This window comes from Misgurnus anguillicaudatus, chromosome 10 (genome assembly GCF_027580225.2).
Source record: "Misgurnus anguillicaudatus chromosome 10, ASM2758022v2, whole genome shotgun sequence".
Taxonomy (NCBI): domain Eukaryota; kingdom Metazoa; phylum Chordata; class Actinopteri; order Cypriniformes; family Cobitidae; genus Misgurnus; species Misgurnus anguillicaudatus.
Window position 1 is genome coordinate 6252008 of NC_073346.2, and position 17727 is coordinate 6269734.

Consider the following 17727-nt stretch of genomic DNA (forward strand, 5'->3'; position numbering starts at 1 on the left):
TAAAACATGTTTAAAAAATTATTTAACCTTATTAAGACATAATTAAAAGTGTATTGTGTGTTTTTCAGTTGTATTTAGGGCAAACAAATCATTAAAACCATCTCCCCTTTTAATTATGCACATTTTTGTCATTAAATCTGTCTATAAACAAAAAGTAAACAAAATGGTAGTGTTACTAGCCAGAAGGATGCATGTTTTATGAACTTGCGTAATAAGACTGACCCGAGTTTACCTTACCATATGAGACACTGGTCATTTGTGACCAACTCCCCCTAGTGGTGATCCATTGGATTTTCAAAACGTTTCGAAAGAGTTATGACGTAATGAAGCCTCGTTTGCTAAAATCACGTGACTTGGCCAGTTTGAAACAAGCTCCGAGCAAATTGATTCAAAACGATAGATTTTGAAAAGTTTCGAAGCCTCATAAAGCGGTGCTTCGGAAGCGACCATCGTTTCTGAACACCTCGCGACAAACCAGGCCTTAATGAAAGATTTTCTGCAATTGACCAAAGTTACGCAGCTCTGCTGTGAGCAGAGCACCCAAAAATACAAAAAACTCACAACGTCCTCCTCCACGGAAATCTTTAGTAAAAGGCGAAAGATTTATACGTAGTTGAAGGAAAACTTGAGTTATGTCCAACAAACCTCGACCCAGTGTGCTCCCTGTGCCACACCATAATGTTCAAAAAGGGTAATTTCTGGTTCAGGATCCACCCAGACCCTTCCACCTGGGAGGAGCAAAAGAGGTAGAAATACGTTCCTGCGCAAAATAAAGACACAGGCACGGGCTACTAACATGTCACAGTGTGATCTTTTGCTGAGAGGTTTTGGGGAATGAAACTCTGTGCACATTACACAGAGGATGCACCGGCACAGGTTATCTCCAATCTCCATCCCATTGATTTCCATAGCCTCTAGGGAAAAAAAGGAAAAAGAAAGGGCCCCAACAGAAGAACAAGGTCTAAGACCTTCAGCTTAATAGATCATTTTCACTTCAAAAATTCTTTTTGGGATTATGATAGCTGGTGTTAGGGCAGGGTGTAGTTTATGGTTAATTTATTTCAGGTAAATAGTAAAAAAGCAAGGGGATGGATTGAGGTTCAGAATGGGGTAGGGTTGTCCTTTTAAAGTACCAATCTAAGGGGTTTACTGATTTTGGGGTAAGGAAGGTAGTTGGCTGGGGCAGTAGCAGGGAATGTTTTTTAAAAAAGGAGGTAAGGAAACTTTTTAAAATATAAACAAGCAGACAAAATAAACAAAAATACGGGGGGAATAAACAGGAAGGCTGTCCTCACAAATGGGGAGCGTGTGTTATTTGCTGCGTTCTGGATTGGGGATTCGGCTCGACGACTCACCCTGGGCGTAAGATCCTCGTTAGTATAGTGGACAGTATCTCCGCCTGTCACGCGGAAGATCGGGGTTCGATTCCCCGACGGGGAGATCTCCTTTTCGTTTGACTTCTCAAACAACTTGCACGAGCCACCTTTACGCATCAAAATCGGCTGAAGAAGTGCGCTGCGTTGCTCTCGTTCTCACGATGGGGTCGGGCAAAAAGCAATGCGTTGGCCGGGAATCGAACCCGGGTCAACTGCTTGGAAGGCAGCTATGCTCACCACTATACCACCAACGCAGGCAGAAAGGTGTTGCTCAACAGGACCTGTGAATGTCCTGAACCAACTGTTGTTTTAGAGCTGCACTGAATTGATCACGGATTCAGTCGATTCCCTTCCACGCCTCCTGCTGGTGTCTGTAACTTGATAACCACAGAATCCCAAGAGTACTCTTTCGAAGGGGAGGTTGGCCGGCGTGATGCCAATGCGAGAGAGAGGAGTCCTCGTTAGTATAGTGGACAGTATCTCCGCCTGTCACGCGGAAGACCGGGGTTCGATTCCCCGACGGGGAGATTTGCTTTGTTTCTGGACTGCCGATTGAAATGCAAGAGTTACGGCGCTGAGCGCTGCTGTTAGTTTGCCGATTTCGCACCTCTCGCCGTCCCTATGTTGGAGTCACAAGTCGCCTTTGTTTAAAGCCACTGAACACCGGTGATGGGAGAAACGAAACTTTTCGAAGCTTCGAATCGATTGAACCAATCGCTTCGGAAATTGATTCAGTTCTTCGAAGCGTTCGAAACACCACACTCGCTGGCGACACCTGCTGGTCAAAATAGTGTTAAAGCAGATCTTTCCAAACATTTTACACTTTATTTTACAAAATAATAGCAAGATTTGTATTAAAACATGTTTAAAAAATTATTTAACCTTATTAAGACATAATTAAAAGTGTATTGTGTGTTTTTCAGTTGTATTTAGGGCAAACAAATCATTAAAACCATCTCCCCTTTTAATTATGCACATTTTTGTCATTAAATCTGTCTATAAACAAAAAGTAAACAAAATGGTAGTGTTACTAGCCAGAAGGATGCATGTTTTATGAACTTGCGTAATAAGACTGACCCGAGTTTACCTTACCATATGAGACACTGGTCATTTGTGACCAACTCCCCCTAGTGGTGATCCATTGGATTTTCAAAACGTTTCGAAAGAGTTATGACGTAATGAAGCCTCGTTTGCTAAAATCACGTGACTTGGCCAGTTTGAAACAAGCTCCGAGCAAATTGATTCAAAACGATAGATTTTGAAAAGTTTCGAAGCCTCATAAAGCGGTGCTTCGGAAGCGACCATCGTTTCTGAACACCTCGCGACAAACCAGGCCTTAATGAAAGATTTTCTGCAATTGACCAAAGTTACGCAGCTCTGCTGTGAGCAGAGCACCCAAAAATACAAAAAACTCACAACGTCCTCCTCCACGGAAATCTTTAGTAAAAGGCGAAAGATTTATACGTAGTTGAAGGAAAACTTGAGTTATGTCCAACAAACCTCGACCCAGTGTGCTCCCTGTGCCACACCATAATGTTCAAAAAGGGTAATTTCTGGTTCAGGATCCACCCAGACCCTTCCACCTGGGAGGAGCAAAAGAGGTAGAAATACGTTCCTGCGCAAAATAAAGACACAGGCACGGGCTACTAACATGTCACAGTGTGATCTTTTGCTGAGAGGTTTTGGGGAATGAAACTCTGTGCACATTACACAGAGGATGCACCGGCACAGGTTATCTCCAATCTCCATCCCATTGATTTCCATAGCCTCTAGGGAAAAAAAGGAAAAAGAAAGGGCCCCAACAGAAGAACAAGGTCTAAGACCTTCAGCTTAATAGATCATTTTCACTTCAAAAATTCTTTTTGGGATTATGATAGCTGGTGTTAGGGCAGGGTGTAGTTTATGGTTAATTTATTTCAGGTAAATAGTAAAAAAGCAAGGGGATGGATTGAGGTTCAGAATGGGGTAGGGTTGTCCTTTTAAAGTACCGATCTAAGGGGTTTACTGATTTTGGGGTAAGGAAGGTAGTTGGCTGGGGCAGTAGCAGGGAATGTTTTATAAAAAAGGAGGTAAGGAAACTTTTTAAAATATAAACAAGCAGACAAAATAAACAAAAATACGGGGGGAATAAACAGGAAGGCTGTCCTCACAAATGGGGAGCGTGTGTTATTTGCTGCGTTCTGGATTGGGGATTCGGCTCGACGACTCACCCTTGGCGTAAGATCCTCGTTAGTATAGTGGACAGTATCTCCGCCTGTCACGCGGAAGACCGGGGTTCGATTCCCCGACGGGGAGATCTCCTTTTCGTTTGACTTCTCAAACAACTTGCACGAGCCACCTTTACGCATCAAAATCGGCTGAAGAAGTGCGCTGCGTTGCTCTCGTTCTCACGATGGGGTCGGGCAAAAAGCAATGCGTTGGCCGGGAATCGAACCCGGGTCAACTGCTTGGAAGGCAGCTATGCTCACCACTATACCACCAACGCAGGCAGAAAGGTGTTGCTCAACAGGACCTGTGAATGTCCTGAACCAACTGTTGTTTTAGAGCTGCACTGAATTGATCACGGATTCAGTCGATTCCCTTCCACGCCTCCTGCTGGTGTCTGTAACTTGATAACCACAGAATCCCAAGAGTACTCTTTCGAAGGGGAGGTTGGCCGGCGTGATGCCAGTGCGAGAGAGAGGAGTCCTCATTAGTATAGTGGACAGTATCTCCGCCTGTCACGCGGAAGACCGGGGTTCGATTCCCCGACGGGGAGATTTGCTTTGTTTCTGGACTGCCGATTGAAATGCAAGAGTTACGGCGCTGAGCGCTGCTGTTAGTTTGCCGATTTCGCACCTCTCGCCGTCCCTATGTTGGAGTCACAAGTCGCCTTTGTTTAAAGCCACTGAACACCGGTGATGGGAGAAACGAAACTTTTCGAAGCTTCGAATCGATTGAACCAATCGCTTCGGAAATTGATTCAGTTCTTCGAAGCGTTCGAAACACCACACTCGCTGGCGACACCTGCTGGTCAAAATAGTGTTAAAGCAGATCTTTCCAAACATTTTACACTTTATTTTACAAAATAATAGCAAGATTTGTATTAAAACATGTTTAAAAAATTATTTAACCTTATTAAGACATAATTAAAAGTGTATTGTGTGTTTTTCAGTTGTATTTAGGGCAAACAAATCATTAAAACCATCTCCCCTTTTAATTATGCACATTTTTGACATTAAATCTGTCTATAAACAAAAAGTAAACAAAATGGTAGTGTTACTAGCCAGAAGGATGCATGTTTTATGAACTTGCGTAATAAGACTGACCCGAGTTTACCTTACCATATGAGACACTGGTCATTTGTGACCAACTCCCCCTAGTGGTGATCCATTGGATTTTCAAAACGTTTCGAAAGAGTTATGACGTAATGAAGCCTCGTTTGCTAAAATCACGTGACTTGGCCAGTTTGAAACAAGCTCCGAGCAAATTGATTCAAAGCGATAGATTTTGAAAAGTTTCGAAGCCTCATAAAGCGGTGCTTCGGAAGCGACCATCGTTTCTGAACACCTCGCGACAAACCAGGCCTTAATGAAAGATTTTCTGCAATTGACCAAAGTTACGCAGCTCTGCTGTGAGCAGAGCACCCAAAAATACAAAAAACTCACAACGTCCTCCTCCACGGAAATCTTTAGTAAAAGGCGAAAGTTTTATACGTAGTTGAAGGAAAACTTTAGTTATGTCCAACAAACCTCGACCCAGTGTGCTCCCTGTGCCACACCATAATGTTCAAAAAGGGTAATTTCTGGTTCAGGATCCACCCAGACCCTTCCACCTGGGAGGAGCAAAAGAGGTAGAAATACGTTCCTGCGCAAAATAAAGACACAGGCACGGGCTACTAACATGTCACAGTGTGATCTTTTGCTGAGAGGTTTTGGGGAATGAAACTCTGTGCACATTACACAGAGGATGCACCGGCACAGGTTATCTCCAATCTCCATCCCATTGATTTCCATAGCCTCTAGGGAAAAAAAGGAAAAAGAAAGGGCCCCAACAGAAGAACAAGGTCTAAGACCTTCAGCTTAATAGATCATTTTCACTTCAAAAATTCTTTTTGGGATTATGATAGCTGGTGTTAGGGCAGGGTGTAGTTTATGGTTAATTTATTTCAGGTAAATAGTAAAAAAGCAAGGGGATGTATTGAGGTTCAGAATGGGGTAGGGTTGTCCTTTTAAAGTACCGATCTAAGGGGTTTACTGATTTTGGGGTAAGGAAGGTAGTTGGCTGGGGCAGTAGCAGGGAATGTTTTATAAAAAAGGAGGTAAGGAAACTTTTTAAAATATAAACAAGCAGACAAAATAAACAAAAATACGGGGGGAATAAACAGGAAGGCTGTCCTCACAAATGGGGAGCGTGTGTTATTTGCTGCGTTCTGGATTGGGGATTCGGCTCGACGACTCACCCTGGGCGTAAGATCCTCGTTAGTATAGTGGACAGTATCTCCGCCTGTCACGCGGAAGACCGGGGTTCGATTCCCCGACGGGGAGATATCCTTTTCGTTTGACATCTCAAACAACTTGCACGAGCCACCTTTACGCATCAAAATCGGCTGAAGAAGTGCGCTGCGTTGCTCTCGTTCTCACGATGGGGTCGGGCAAAAAGCAATGCGTTGGCCGGGAATCGAACCCGGGTCAACTGCTTGGAAGGCAGCTATGCTCACCACTATACCACCAACGCAGGCAGAAAGGTGTTGCTCAACAGGACCTGTGAATGTCCTGAACCAACTGTTGTTTTAGAGCTGCACTGAATTGATCACGGATTCAGTCGATTCCCTTCCACGCCTCCTGCTGGTGTCTGTAACTTGATAACCACAGAATCCCAAGAGTACTCTTTCGAAGGGGAGGTTGGCCGGCGTGATGCCAGTGCGAGAGAGAGGAGTCCTCGTTAGTATAGTGGACAGTATCTCCGCCTGTCACGCGGAAGACCGGGGTTCGATTCCCCGACGGGGAGATTTGCTTTGTTTCTGGACTGCCGATTGAAATGCAAGAGTTACGGCGCTGAGCGCTGCTGTTAGTTTGCCGATTTCGCACCTCTCGCCGTCCCTATGTTGGAGTCACAAGTCGCCTTTGTTTAAAGCCACTGAACACCGGTGATGGGAGAAACGAAACTTTTCGAAGCTTCGAATCCAATGAACCAATCGCTTCGGAAATTGATTCAGTTCTTCGAAGTGTTCGAAACACCACACTCGCTGGCGACACCTGCTGGTCAAAATAGTGTTAAAGCAGATCTTTCCAAACATTTTACACTTTATTTTACAAAATAATAGCAAGATTTGTATTAAAACATGTTTAAAAAATTATTTAACCTTATTAAGACATAATTAAAAGTGTATTGTGTGTTTTTCAGTTGTATTTAGGGCAAACAAATCATTAAAACCATCTCCCCTTTTAATTATGCACATTTTTGTCATTAAATCTGTCTATAAACAAAAAGTAAACAAAATGGTAGTGTTACTAGCCAGAAGGATGCATGTTTTATGAACTTGCGTAATAAGACTGACCCGAGTTTACCTTACCATATGAGACACTGGTCATTTGTGACCAACTCCCCCTAGTGGTGATCCATTGGATTTTCAAAACGTTTCGAAAGAGTTATGACGTAATGAAGCCTCGTTTGCTAAAATCACGTGACTTGGCCAGTTTGAAACAAGCTCCGAGCAAATTGATTCAAAGCGATAGATTTTGAAAAGTTTCGAAGCCTCATAAAGCGGTGCTTCGGAAGCGACCATCGTTTCTGAACACCTCGCGACAAACCAGGCCTTAATGAAAGATTTTCTGCAATTGACCAAAGTTACGCAGCTCTGCTGTGAGCAGAGCACCCAAAAATACAAAAAACTCACAACGTCCTCCTCCACGGAAATCTTTAGTAAAAGGCGAAAGATTTATACGTAGTTGAAGGAAAACTTGAGTTATGTCCAACAAACCTCGACCCAGTGTGCTCCCTGTGCCACACCATAATGTTCAAAAAGGGTAATTTCTGGTTCAGGATCCACCCAGACCCTTCCACCTGGGAGGAGCAAAAGAGGTAGAAATACGTTCCTGCGCAAAATAAAGACACAGGCACGGGCTACTAACATGTCACAGTGTGATCTTTTGCTGAGAGGTTTTGGGGAATGAAACTCTGTGCACATTACACAGAGGATGCACCGGCACAGGTTATCTCCAATCTCCATCCCATTGATTTCCATAGCCTCTAGGGAAAAAAAGGAAAAAGAAAGGGCCCCAACAGAAGAACAAGGTCTAAGACCTTCAGCTTAATAGATCATTTTCACTTCAAAAATTCTTTTTGGGATTATGATAGCTGGTGTTAGGGCAGGGTGTAGTTTATGGTTAATTTATTTCAGGTAAATAGTAAAAAAGCAAGGGGATGGATTGAGGTTCAGAATGGGGTAGGGTTGTCCTTTTAAAGTACCGATCTAAGGGGTTTACTGATTTTGGGGTAAGGAAGGTAGTTGGCTGGGGCAGTAGCAGGGAATGTTTTTTAAAAAAGGAGGTAAGGAAACTTTTTAAAATATAAACAAGCAGACAAAATAAACAAAAATACGGGGGGAATAAACAGGAAGGCTGTCCTCACAAATGGGGAGCGTGTGTTATTTGCTGCGTTCTGGATTGGGGATTCGGCTCGACGACTCACCCTGGGCGTAAGATCCTCGTTAGTATAGTGGACAGTATCTCCGCCTGTCACGCGGAAGACCGGGGTTCGATTCCCCGACGGGGAGATCTCCTTTTCGATTGACTTCTCAAACAACTTGCACGAGCCACCTTTACGCATCAAAATCGGCTGAAGAAGTGCGCTGCGTTGCTCTCGTTCTCACGATGGGGTCGGGCAAAAAGCAATGCGTTGGCCGGGAATCGAACCCGGGTCAACTGCTTGGAAGGCAGCTATGTTCACCACTATACCACCAAAACAGGCAGAAAGGTGTTGCTCAACAGGACCTGTGAATGTCCTGAACCAACTGTTGTTTTAGAGCTGCACTGAATTGATCACGGATTCAGTCGATTCCCTTCCACGCCTCCTGCTGGTGTCTGTAACTTGATAACCACAGAATCCCAAGAGTACTCTTTCGAAGGGGAGGTTGGCCGGCGTGATGCCAGTGCGAGAGAGAGGAGTCCTCGTTAGTATAGTGGACAGTATCTCCGCCTGTCACGCGGAAGATCGGGGGTCGATTCCCCGACGGGGAGGTTTGCTTTGTTTCTGGACTGCCGATTGAAATGCAAGAGTTACGGCGCTGAGCGCTGCTGTTAGTTTGCCGATTTCGCACCTCTCGCCGTCCCTATGTTGGAGTCACAAGTCGCCTTTGTTTAAAGCCACTGAACACCGGTGATGGGAGAAACGAAACTTTTCGAAGCTTCGAATCGATTGAACCAATCGCTTCGGAAATTGATTCAGTTCTTCGAAGCGTTCGAAACACCACACTCGCTGGCGACACCTGCTGGTCAAAATAGTGTTAAAGCAGATCTTTCCAAACATTTTACACTTTATTTTACAAAATAATAGCAAGATTTGTATTAAAACATGTTTAAAAAATTATTTAACCTTATTAAGACATAATTAAAAGTGTATTGTGTGTTTTTCAGTTGTATTTAGGGCAAACAAATCATTAAAACCATCTCCCCTTTTAATTATGCACATTTTTGTCATTAAATCTGTCTATAAACAAAAAGTAAACAAAATGGTAGTGTTACTAGCCAGAAGGATGCATGTTTTATGAACTTGCATAATAAGACTGACCCGAGTTTACCTTACCATATGAGACACTGGTCATTTGTGACCAACTCCCCCTAGTGGTGATCCATTGGATTTTCAAAACGTTTCGAAAGAGTTATGACGTAATGAAGCCTCGTTTGCTAAAATCACGTGACTTGGCCAGTTTGAAACAAGCTCCGAGCAAATTGATTCAAAGCGATAGATTTTGAAAAGTTTCGAAGCCTCATAAAGCGGTGCTTCGGAAGCGACCATCGTTTCTGAACACCTCGCGACAAACCAGGCCTTAATGAAAGATTTTCTGCAATTGACCAAAGTTACGCAGCTCTGCTGTGAGCAGAGCACCCAAAAATACAAAAAACTCACAACGTCCTCCTCCACGGAAATCTTTAGTAAAAGGCGAAAGATTTATACGTAGTTGAAGGAAAACTTGAATTATGTCCAACAAACCTCGACCCAGTGTGCTCCCTGTGCCACACCATAATGTTCAAAAAGGGTAATTTCTGGTTCAGGATCCACCCAGACCCTTCCACCTGGGAGGAGCAAAAGAGGTAGAAATACGTTCCTGCGCAAAATAAAGACACAGGCACGGGCTACTAACATGTCACAGTGTGATCTTTTGCTGAGAGGTTTTGGGGAATGAAACTCTGTGCACATTACACAGAGGATGCACCGGCACAGGTTATCTCCAATCTCCATCCCATTGATTTCCATAGCCTCTAGGGAAAAAAAGGAAAAAGAAAGGGCCCCAACAGAAGAACAAGGTCTAAGACCTTCAGCTTAATAGATCATTTTCACTTCAAAAATTCTTTTTGGGATTATGATAGCTGGTGTTAGGGCAGGGTGTAGTTTATGGTTAATTTATTTCAGGTAAATAGTAAAAAAGCAAGGGGATGGATTGAGGTTCAGAATGGGGTAGGGTTGTCCTTTTAAAGTACCGATCTAAGGGGTTTACTGATTTTGGGGTAAGGAAGGTAGTTGGCTGGGGCAGTAGCAGGGAATGTTTTATAAAAAAGGAGGTAAGGAAACTTTTTAAAATATAAACAAGCAGACAAAATAAACAAAAATGCGTGGGGAATAAACAGGAAGGCTGTCCTCACAAATGGGGAGCGTGTGTTATTTGCTGCGTTCTGGATTGGGGATTCGGCTCGACGACTCACCCTGGGCGTAAGATCCTCGTTAGTATAGTGGACAGTATCTCCGCCTGTCACGCGGAAGACCGGGGTTCGATTCCCCGACGGGGAGATCTCCTTTTCGTTTGACATCTCAAACAACTTGCACGAGCCACCTTTACGCATCAAAATCGGCTGAAGAAGTGCGCTGCGTTGCTCTCGTTCTCACGATGGGGTCGGGCAAAAAGCAATGCGTTGGCCGGGAATCGAACCCGGGTCAACTGCTTGGAAGGCAGCTATGCTCACCACTATACCACCAACGCAGGCAGAAAGGTGTTGCTCAACAGGACCTGTGAATGTCCTGAACCAACTGTTGTTTTAGAGCTGCACTGAATTGATCACGGATTCAGTCGATTCCCTTCCACGCCTCCTGCTGGTGTCTGTAACTTGATAACCACAGAATCCCAAGAGTACTCTTTCGAAGGGGAGGTTGGCCGGCGTGATGCCAGTGCGAGAGAGAGGAGTCCTCGTTAGTATAGTGGACAGTATCTCCGCCTGTCACGCGGAAGACCGGGGTTCGATTCCCCGACGGGGAGATTTGCTTTGTTTCTGGACTGCCGATTGAAATGCAAGAGTTACGGCGCTGAGCGCTGCTGTTAGTTTGCCGATTTCGCACCTCTCGCCGTCCCTATGTTGGAGTCACAAGTCGGCTTTGTTTAAAGCCACTGAACACCGGTGATGGGAGAAACGAAACTTTTCGAAGCTTCGAATCCAATGAACCAATCGCTTCGGAAATTGATTCAGTTCTTCGAAGTGTTCGAAACACCACACTCGCTGGCGACACCTGCTGGTCAAAATAGTGTTAAAGCAGATCTTTCCAAACATTTTACACTTTATTTTACAAAATAATAGCAAGATTTGTATTAAAACATGTTTAAAAAATTATTTAACCTTATTAAGACATAATTAAAAGTGTATTGTGTGTTTTTCAGTTGTATTTAGGGCAAACAAATCATTAAAACCATCTCCCCTTTTAATTATGCACATTTTTGTCATTAAATCTGTCTATAAACAAAAAGTAAACAAAATGGTAGTGTTACTAGCCAGAAGGATGCATGTTTTATGAACTTGCGTAATAAGACTGACCCGAGTTTACCTTACCATATGAGACACTGGTCATTTGTGACCAACTCCCCCTAGTGGTGATCCATTGGATTTTCAAAACGTTTCGAAAGAGTTATGACGTAATGAAGCCTCGTTTGCTAAAATCACGTGACTTGGCCAGTTTGAAACAAGCTCCGAGCAAATTGATTCAAAGCGATAGATTTTGAAAAGTTTCGAAGCCTCATAAAGCGGTACCGGGGTTCGATTCCCCGACGGGGAGGTTTGCTTTGTTTCTGGACTGCCGATTGAAATGCAAGAGTTACGGCACGAGCTGAGCGCTGCTGTTTGTTTGCCGATTTCGCACCTCTCGCCGTCCCTATGTTGGAGTCACAAGTCTCCTTTGTTTAAAGCCACTGAACACCAGTCATGGGAGAAACGAAACTTTTCGAAGCTTCGAATCGATTGAACCAATCTCCTTAAAAAAGGAGGTAAAGAAACTTTTTTTTACAATTTGTCCAGTTAAAAGTTGTTCTATCACTGAAATAATTTAGAGACATTATTTAAAGGTAAAAAACTACATAGTGTAGCTTTAATAGAAATAAAGCTTTAATTGTTTGTTCATGTTAAAACGATTGAATACTCATTCACAGTGCATTAACATTAACAAGATTTTAATAAAGTATTAATAATTGTTGAAATTAACATTAACAAAGATGAATAAATGCTGTATAAGTGCCATGGGCGTAGATTTAGGGTGGGACGCTAGGGACATGTCCTTACCAATATTCAGGGAAGACTGAATTGTCCCTAGCAATAATTTCGACCAAACAATTAATCTGTATTTATATATAACCACTGATGTCCGTCTTATTCTTGTGTTTTCTATGTTTTACTTATTTTCAGGAATCATTTAAATGAGATTAGAAATCTTTTGCGATCCCGTTCTGTAAAAATAACGCTCTATGTGTTACACAAACGGTTAACAGCTTTCGTTCTCTGCAATGCCCGCCTCCGTAACTCACATCGCTAATATGATTGGCTTTGCATTTCTTGAGTCCCGCCTCTCTAACTCACATCACTTTCTGATGGGCTTCTTTTTACTTGCTACGTGTGATAGGATGGTTTCACTTTGTACAACGCGCCAAAGTTCACTCAACAAGACACGCGTGATTATTCGGGCTACAGGTAAGTGAGGAAGAAAGTATTATTATGCCCACTGTAACTGTTTCATGCACAAAAAAAGTTGTGTCACATAATGATTCAAGGACAGTGTTTTCACCAATACACTACAATTCCATGTTAACCTGAGGAGTTGCAAACTTGTGTCAACCTTTTATAAATAGGGTGGCAAGGTTATTTACAGGGTCCCTAATCCATGAAAGAAAATAACCCCAACATGGTAAAAACATAAATTCATGTCATGATTGCTGAATACTTTACATTACTGCACTGTGGTCATTACTTGCACAGATGTAGACATAATGTAAGGTTGCATTTTAAACTTAAACTATTTTTTTCACACTGATTTACTGTCTGTTAATGAGAAGAAGATTTAATGTGAACTACAGAAACGTTAATAAACGTTGTTAAGGAAACAGCATGATATACATACCTACTTAAACACTGGGATTTTTTGGCAAAATTAAATTAAGAATTAAATATTAATTGCATATTCTTCAATCTTATAAAATAAATTTGGATATATGTTACAATGTGATTTTATTTTTTTGACAAAGACTTAAACAGTTACTGTTTATTAGGCTCTAGAGTCTAGGACATAACGAATTGTTTATTATAGTACATTAAATTTGGGATGGCACCGTGGGTGGCGAGTCAGATGTCACTGAGTAAAGTGCATACTGAGTTGTCTGTTGTTTATGTCAAGTAAACAGTGATAAACAGTTTTTGCAAGTTTTTTTTCAGAGAAAAGGAGCTATGCACAAAAAAACGTGCGTACGCCTCTTTTCCAGATGTGCGGTTTATAAATCACAAATGATCTTAAAATTGTGCGCAGCTGAATGCTTTTAGAACTCCGCCTTGTAAACGCCCCTAATTTAATTCATTAGCATATAAATATTACATTTTCAAAGGCCAAATTCTCTGATTGCTACAATGGCGAGTGGTAAGAAAACATATTTGTTGTCGTTTGCTTAAGGTTTAATATTTCTAAATTCTAACATGGAAACTTTATTGCCATCACTCAAGTTAAGGCGATTATTAGTGGATCTTTCAATTCACGGGTTTCATTTAAATATAGTTTTACACGTAGGCTAAACATATATTATATTTGTGTCTTTAAAGTTTTGTTTCAGTTTGCCATGCCTCCTGCGCGGCGGTGTTAAAATAAGATATTTTCGACTTTAAAATTCAAAGATCGTATCTTAAACTGTCGGAATATATTCCATATGGATTAGTTAGGATGTACAGATGTTTAACATTAAAATCGATGCATGGGAATAATTTGTATTAATTTTTGAAATACCCATCACTCTTAAATGTCGCATGTCCCTAGCTTGGATACATCGAGGCTTCACAATTTGGTTCCTTTCACGTCGTTTTAATCATTAAATTCGATCGGTTTTACTTTCATTCAATAAAGCACATGTTCTGTAACATTTACATGTGCCTTAAACACTGCGAAACAATTTTGCTATATTTTTAAATATTTTTTGAAAAGATGACGAACTAGAAAATTGTTTTCTAAACCTATAGCATGGGCGCCATCTTTTTGCATTAGAATAGGCATACATTTTAAAATATCAAAATAGGCCAACATATTTTGTTTTAAAATATATTCTAAAACCTGGTTAAATTATTTTGGAGTAGCCTAGAAGGCCTTCTCCACAGTTTGTTCATTTTCTGTGTGCATCATTGTTGCATGTTTTTACGTTTCTATTCTGAATAAACAAACAGCGCAGTTTACATGCTTCGTCCTCGTTGCATTAGCTCATTAAGATAATTCTAAACAGATTTCTTTAATTCAAACAACTCTGAATTGTAGTTGAGAACGTCACGACGCACTATTAAAACGTTGTCGGTAATGTGTCGGTCGGACTGGGCTCGAACACAACGTGCAGGGGCTTCGGTTATGGTTTTTTTGTGCCCGATCTAAGCTCTAATACAGATGATGTTGACGCTGTAAAAGTTTCGAATATTTATTTATTTTTTATCAAACATATTCAACACTTTTTTTACATTAGCCAGGGGATGAAAGAGAAAAATAATTAAATAAAAACATGGAAATGCTGACATACATTAATACATTTAGCAGCTTTCTTGTTTATCAGATTATTAATAGATTTTAGGTAGCCTATTGCTTAACTTCTAATAGAAAAATACGGAATAATGGTTTATAATCACTATATTTACATTTATTTATAATAAACGTTGCAAACAAAAGTAACACATTAATCAAATAATATTTCTTATGTAATAAGATATCATAAGAGAAAAAAACTAATTAAATATTTTCCAAAGTCTTAAGAAAAATATATGAATTCTAACAAAAGAGCACAAATCTAACCATTTTTTTTTTCTTTTTTTGAATAAGGACAACTCCAAAATAAATGAAAAAATGTTTCTGCATGTTGACCACAAAAGGTAAAAAACAAAAAGTTTCGAATATGCCTACCTGCAATACTACAATATTGCCACAAGGAAACGTGCGTACGTCAAGTCGGAACCTGACGTGGAGGTAAGTACTTTTCCACGTCAGAGACAAGTTTTATAAATCTGAGTGTTTGAGTGGATTTGAGCGTACGCACGGTCTTAGATCAAATCTGTGCGTAAAAACGCTTTATAAATGAGGCCACTGGTTTCTCCATGTTTTTGTCCATATTTAAGCCATGGTCACTTGGAGTTGGGGTTAGAGTTGGGGTTTGGGTTAGGATGTCATTTTTATATAACAAAAAGTTGTTCTAACCCTAAACCCAAGAGAAAATGGTAAAAAAAAGCAAACAAAATTGAGAAACCAATAAATAAAACGACAAAAAAAGATGCACCGTTTAAGTGAATGGGAAGGACTGGCGTATCATATGCACGCCAAAATGGAATTTGGCGTATGTATTGCACGATTTTTACACTTCGTGCTATTTATACGCATCTACGTGAGACTGGGAACTATCATGTGCGCACGCAAAACTAAACTTAAAAAAAAATTCTGCACATGAAGGTTTCGCGTGAGCACACTAAACTTTTGATTTTTTTACTCCAACGTCACTTTAGGGGCTCGGTACAAATTCTTTCTTTTAAAAAATAAAATTTGATTTAAAAAGTATTTTTGAAATGGATGGCTGGACTGAATAATGAACAAAGACTAGAACTGGGGATAAATGGGATCTCCTTCGGGCAGCCTGAATGGTGAGATCACATGAGCTGGATGATAAAATGCGACAAAAAGTAAAAATTCTAAACAAATGTGAAAATGATTTATTTTAAACTTTCTTTAGTCACAACATTACATTACATTACACTTTACATTTGTTTCATTCGTAGATTTAATGAATTTACAGTTGTGATCACAGTATGTGTATATACTATACTGTTATTTTATAATAGTTGTTCAGGGTCACCTGACTAAAACCTTTGTCATGATCTTGAAAATCTTTTGAACTCATGTCATACAATTAAATGTTTTAAATGAGTTTTGCAGACAAAAGAATAATTGTTAATAAAAGTTGTAAAAATGGAAATGCTTCAAACAAACATAAATACATTGAAAGTAACAATTCATCAGTGCATACAAACTGTTACTCCTAAATGACACTTCAATTTAATATTCACTTAACACTCAATCGTTTATAAAAGCTACAGTGTAGTGTTGAAGAGTCTTTAAACGCGGAGTCCACATTGTTTGAAACCCAATGTTAATATTTGAAATCACCTAAACAAACACGACCCTACCCCAATAGAATCTGGACCTTCTGTTGATAGACCGTATAAAACTAGTTGCACTAATCATTCTGGGTAAACTTCAAACTGTTCAAATGTATTTCTATATTTATTTTGATCAGGTCATATCTGCTTCTTCACAATCAGTTTAAGCAATTGACTTTCTGTGTGCTTTGTGTTTCAGCAACAGTGAAATTAATAAAAATAAACTCATTTCCAGTCAAGAGATGCTTTTGTTTTCCAAAAACTTGTAAGATGTGGATTAAGTTTCTGAAGAGGAAGACTCTTTACAAAGCAGTAAAATATGTTTTTAAATGTCTTTCCTAGAATTCTTGAAAACGTTTTTGGAGGTGGTGGGAGATTCGGATTCAAACACATCATCTTCCAATCCTTCTTCAATTGGCTTCATAGTTGCGGATCCTTTTGTCAGAGTTTTCTCTGGAAAAAAAACATTGTCAAAATTTCATAGATGTAAAGAAGTAAAGTTTCATCATAACAGTATGTGGTTAAACAGAAAGTTAAAAACTTCACTCATTCAAAAACAGTAAATAAAAAAGAAGCAGTAAAAGTAGTTTGAGAAATCATTCACTTCAAGGTATTTATTTACAATAATACAGTGAGATAAACAAAAAACACACAAACAACACATGACGACTTTGTTATATATACACAACACAGTGTGCATATTACATAAATTAGAAGCAACCAAAATGTGTGAGCTGGGGCCATCCTACAAACCATCCTTAATTTGATGGGTTACGTATAGGCACATGTGCGTACAATGTATGCAGGGTTTCAAAAATCTGTTGCTTGTACAGTACGCGCAAACTCTGCTGATGACAAAAATTGTGTCACGCGCACTATTCGTGGACCCTTGCATATATGTAAAAAACAGACTTCAGCCTTAAGCCTTAGTTAAAATACGATGTTTAAGCACCTTTTATAAACATTATAAAGCTTTGGACAAGACGTTACTGGTGTGTATATCGAGAAAAATCAATGTCACTGGCATCAGTTGAGACAGCTCGAACATGTGCTCAAACATGTGTTTTAGTCTAGACTAGCCTTAAAGGACAAGTTCGGTATTCCACACCCAAAGCCCCGTTCTCAGATTGTTTATGGTGAAATGGAACGGTTTTGACTGAAATTTTGACATATGCGGCTGCCCTGAAAATTTTCGGGTGTTTGTGTTTCGCCTCACACCTCCACAACGGGTCCAATGCTGCACCGGAACAATCCCTCCCAAAATGCACCAAACCCTCGCCCACAAAGACGCGAAACCCACCGAGCGGTCAGGGGCGTTCACTGAAAAAAAAGGATGCTCACACAAAAATCGCTGCAAAAGATGCTTTCCAACAGGTGTTTTAGCATTCGTTGTTAACTTGTGGCCCTTTTTTTTAAACGCCTCACACCCGTACATTCTTCCGCTTAGAGCTTGAATAATAGACACTCCAGCACAGTTGGTGGCAATAATCCGCCTTTGCCAATTGCAAGAATAGAAA

At 40.6% G+C, this 17727-nt stretch overlaps 1 protein-coding gene and 16 non-coding genes across 19 annotated transcripts in view; 7 read left to right on the plus strand and 10 right to left on the minus strand.

The window, feature by feature from the left end:
- Window positions 1-518: 518 nt before the first annotated feature.
- On the minus strand, window positions 519-633 carry LOC141367431 (U5 spliceosomal RNA). The gene has a single exon (XR_012371783.1). It is a non-coding gene; the product is annotated as a U5 spliceosomal RNA (small nuclear RNA).
- A 925-nt stretch (window positions 634-1558) lies between these two features.
- Window positions 1559-1630, minus strand: trnag-ucc (transfer RNA glycine (anticodon UCC)). The gene has a single exon. It is a non-coding gene; the product is annotated as a tRNA-Gly (tRNA).
- Window positions 1631-1831: 201 nt separating this feature from the next.
- Window positions 1832-1903, plus strand: trnad-guc (transfer RNA aspartic acid (anticodon GUC)). Its single transcript has one exon. It is a non-coding gene; the product is annotated as a tRNA-Asp (tRNA).
- An 846-nt stretch (window positions 1904-2749) lies between these two features.
- LOC141367432 (U5 spliceosomal RNA) lies at window positions 2750-2864 on the minus strand. Its single transcript, XR_012371784.1, has one exon. It is a non-coding gene; the product is annotated as a U5 spliceosomal RNA (small nuclear RNA).
- A 735-nt stretch (window positions 2865-3599) lies between these two features.
- On the plus strand, window positions 3600-3671 carry trnad-guc (transfer RNA aspartic acid (anticodon GUC)). The gene has a single exon. It is a non-coding gene; the product is annotated as a tRNA-Asp (tRNA).
- A 118-nt stretch (window positions 3672-3789) lies between these two features.
- trnag-ucc (transfer RNA glycine (anticodon UCC)) lies at window positions 3790-3861 on the minus strand. Its single transcript has one exon. It is a non-coding gene; the product is annotated as a tRNA-Gly (tRNA).
- Window positions 3862-4980: 1119 nt separating this feature from the next.
- On the minus strand, window positions 4981-5095 carry LOC141367566 (U5 spliceosomal RNA). Its single transcript, XR_012371918.1, has one exon. It is a non-coding gene; the product is annotated as a U5 spliceosomal RNA (small nuclear RNA).
- A 735-nt stretch (window positions 5096-5830) lies between these two features.
- On the plus strand, window positions 5831-5902 carry trnad-guc (transfer RNA aspartic acid (anticodon GUC)). Its single transcript has one exon. It is a non-coding gene; the product is annotated as a tRNA-Asp (tRNA).
- A 118-nt stretch (window positions 5903-6020) lies between these two features.
- Window positions 6021-6092, minus strand: trnag-ucc (transfer RNA glycine (anticodon UCC)). Its single transcript has one exon. It is a non-coding gene; the product is annotated as a tRNA-Gly (tRNA).
- Window positions 6093-6293: 201 nt separating this feature from the next.
- On the plus strand, window positions 6294-6365 carry trnad-guc (transfer RNA aspartic acid (anticodon GUC)). Its single transcript has one exon. It is a non-coding gene; the product is annotated as a tRNA-Asp (tRNA).
- Window positions 6366-7211: 846 nt separating this feature from the next.
- On the minus strand, window positions 7212-7326 carry LOC129449395 (U5 spliceosomal RNA). Its single transcript, XR_008646140.2, has one exon. It is a non-coding gene; the product is annotated as a U5 spliceosomal RNA (small nuclear RNA).
- A 735-nt stretch (window positions 7327-8061) lies between these two features.
- On the plus strand, window positions 8062-8133 carry trnad-guc (transfer RNA aspartic acid (anticodon GUC)). The gene has a single exon. It is a non-coding gene; the product is annotated as a tRNA-Asp (tRNA).
- Window positions 8134-9442: 1309 nt separating this feature from the next.
- On the minus strand, window positions 9443-9557 carry LOC129449384 (U5 spliceosomal RNA). The gene has a single exon (XR_008646131.2). It is a non-coding gene; the product is annotated as a U5 spliceosomal RNA (small nuclear RNA).
- A 735-nt stretch (window positions 9558-10292) lies between these two features.
- trnad-guc (transfer RNA aspartic acid (anticodon GUC)) lies at window positions 10293-10364 on the plus strand. The gene has a single exon. It is a non-coding gene; the product is annotated as a tRNA-Asp (tRNA).
- Window positions 10365-10482: 118 nt separating this feature from the next.
- Window positions 10483-10554, minus strand: trnag-ucc (transfer RNA glycine (anticodon UCC)). The gene has a single exon. It is a non-coding gene; the product is annotated as a tRNA-Gly (tRNA).
- A 201-nt stretch (window positions 10555-10755) lies between these two features.
- Window positions 10756-10827, plus strand: trnad-guc (transfer RNA aspartic acid (anticodon GUC)). The gene has a single exon. It is a non-coding gene; the product is annotated as a tRNA-Asp (tRNA).
- A 4913-nt stretch (window positions 10828-15740) lies between these two features.
- popdc1 (popeye domain cAMP effector 1) overlaps window positions 15741-17727 on the minus strand; it is a 30497-nt gene continuing 28510 nt past the window's right edge. For 2 of the 3 annotated variants that reach the window (XM_073871827.1, XM_055209695.2), the window contains one exon: window positions 15741-16663. In XM_073871827.1, coding sequence (XP_073727928.1) covers window positions 16536-16663 — 128 coding nt within the window. In that variant the 3' untranslated portion in view covers window positions 15741-16535. The remainder of the gene's footprint in view (window positions 16664-17727) is intronic. The other variant, XM_055209698.2, reaches the window with a different exon arrangement.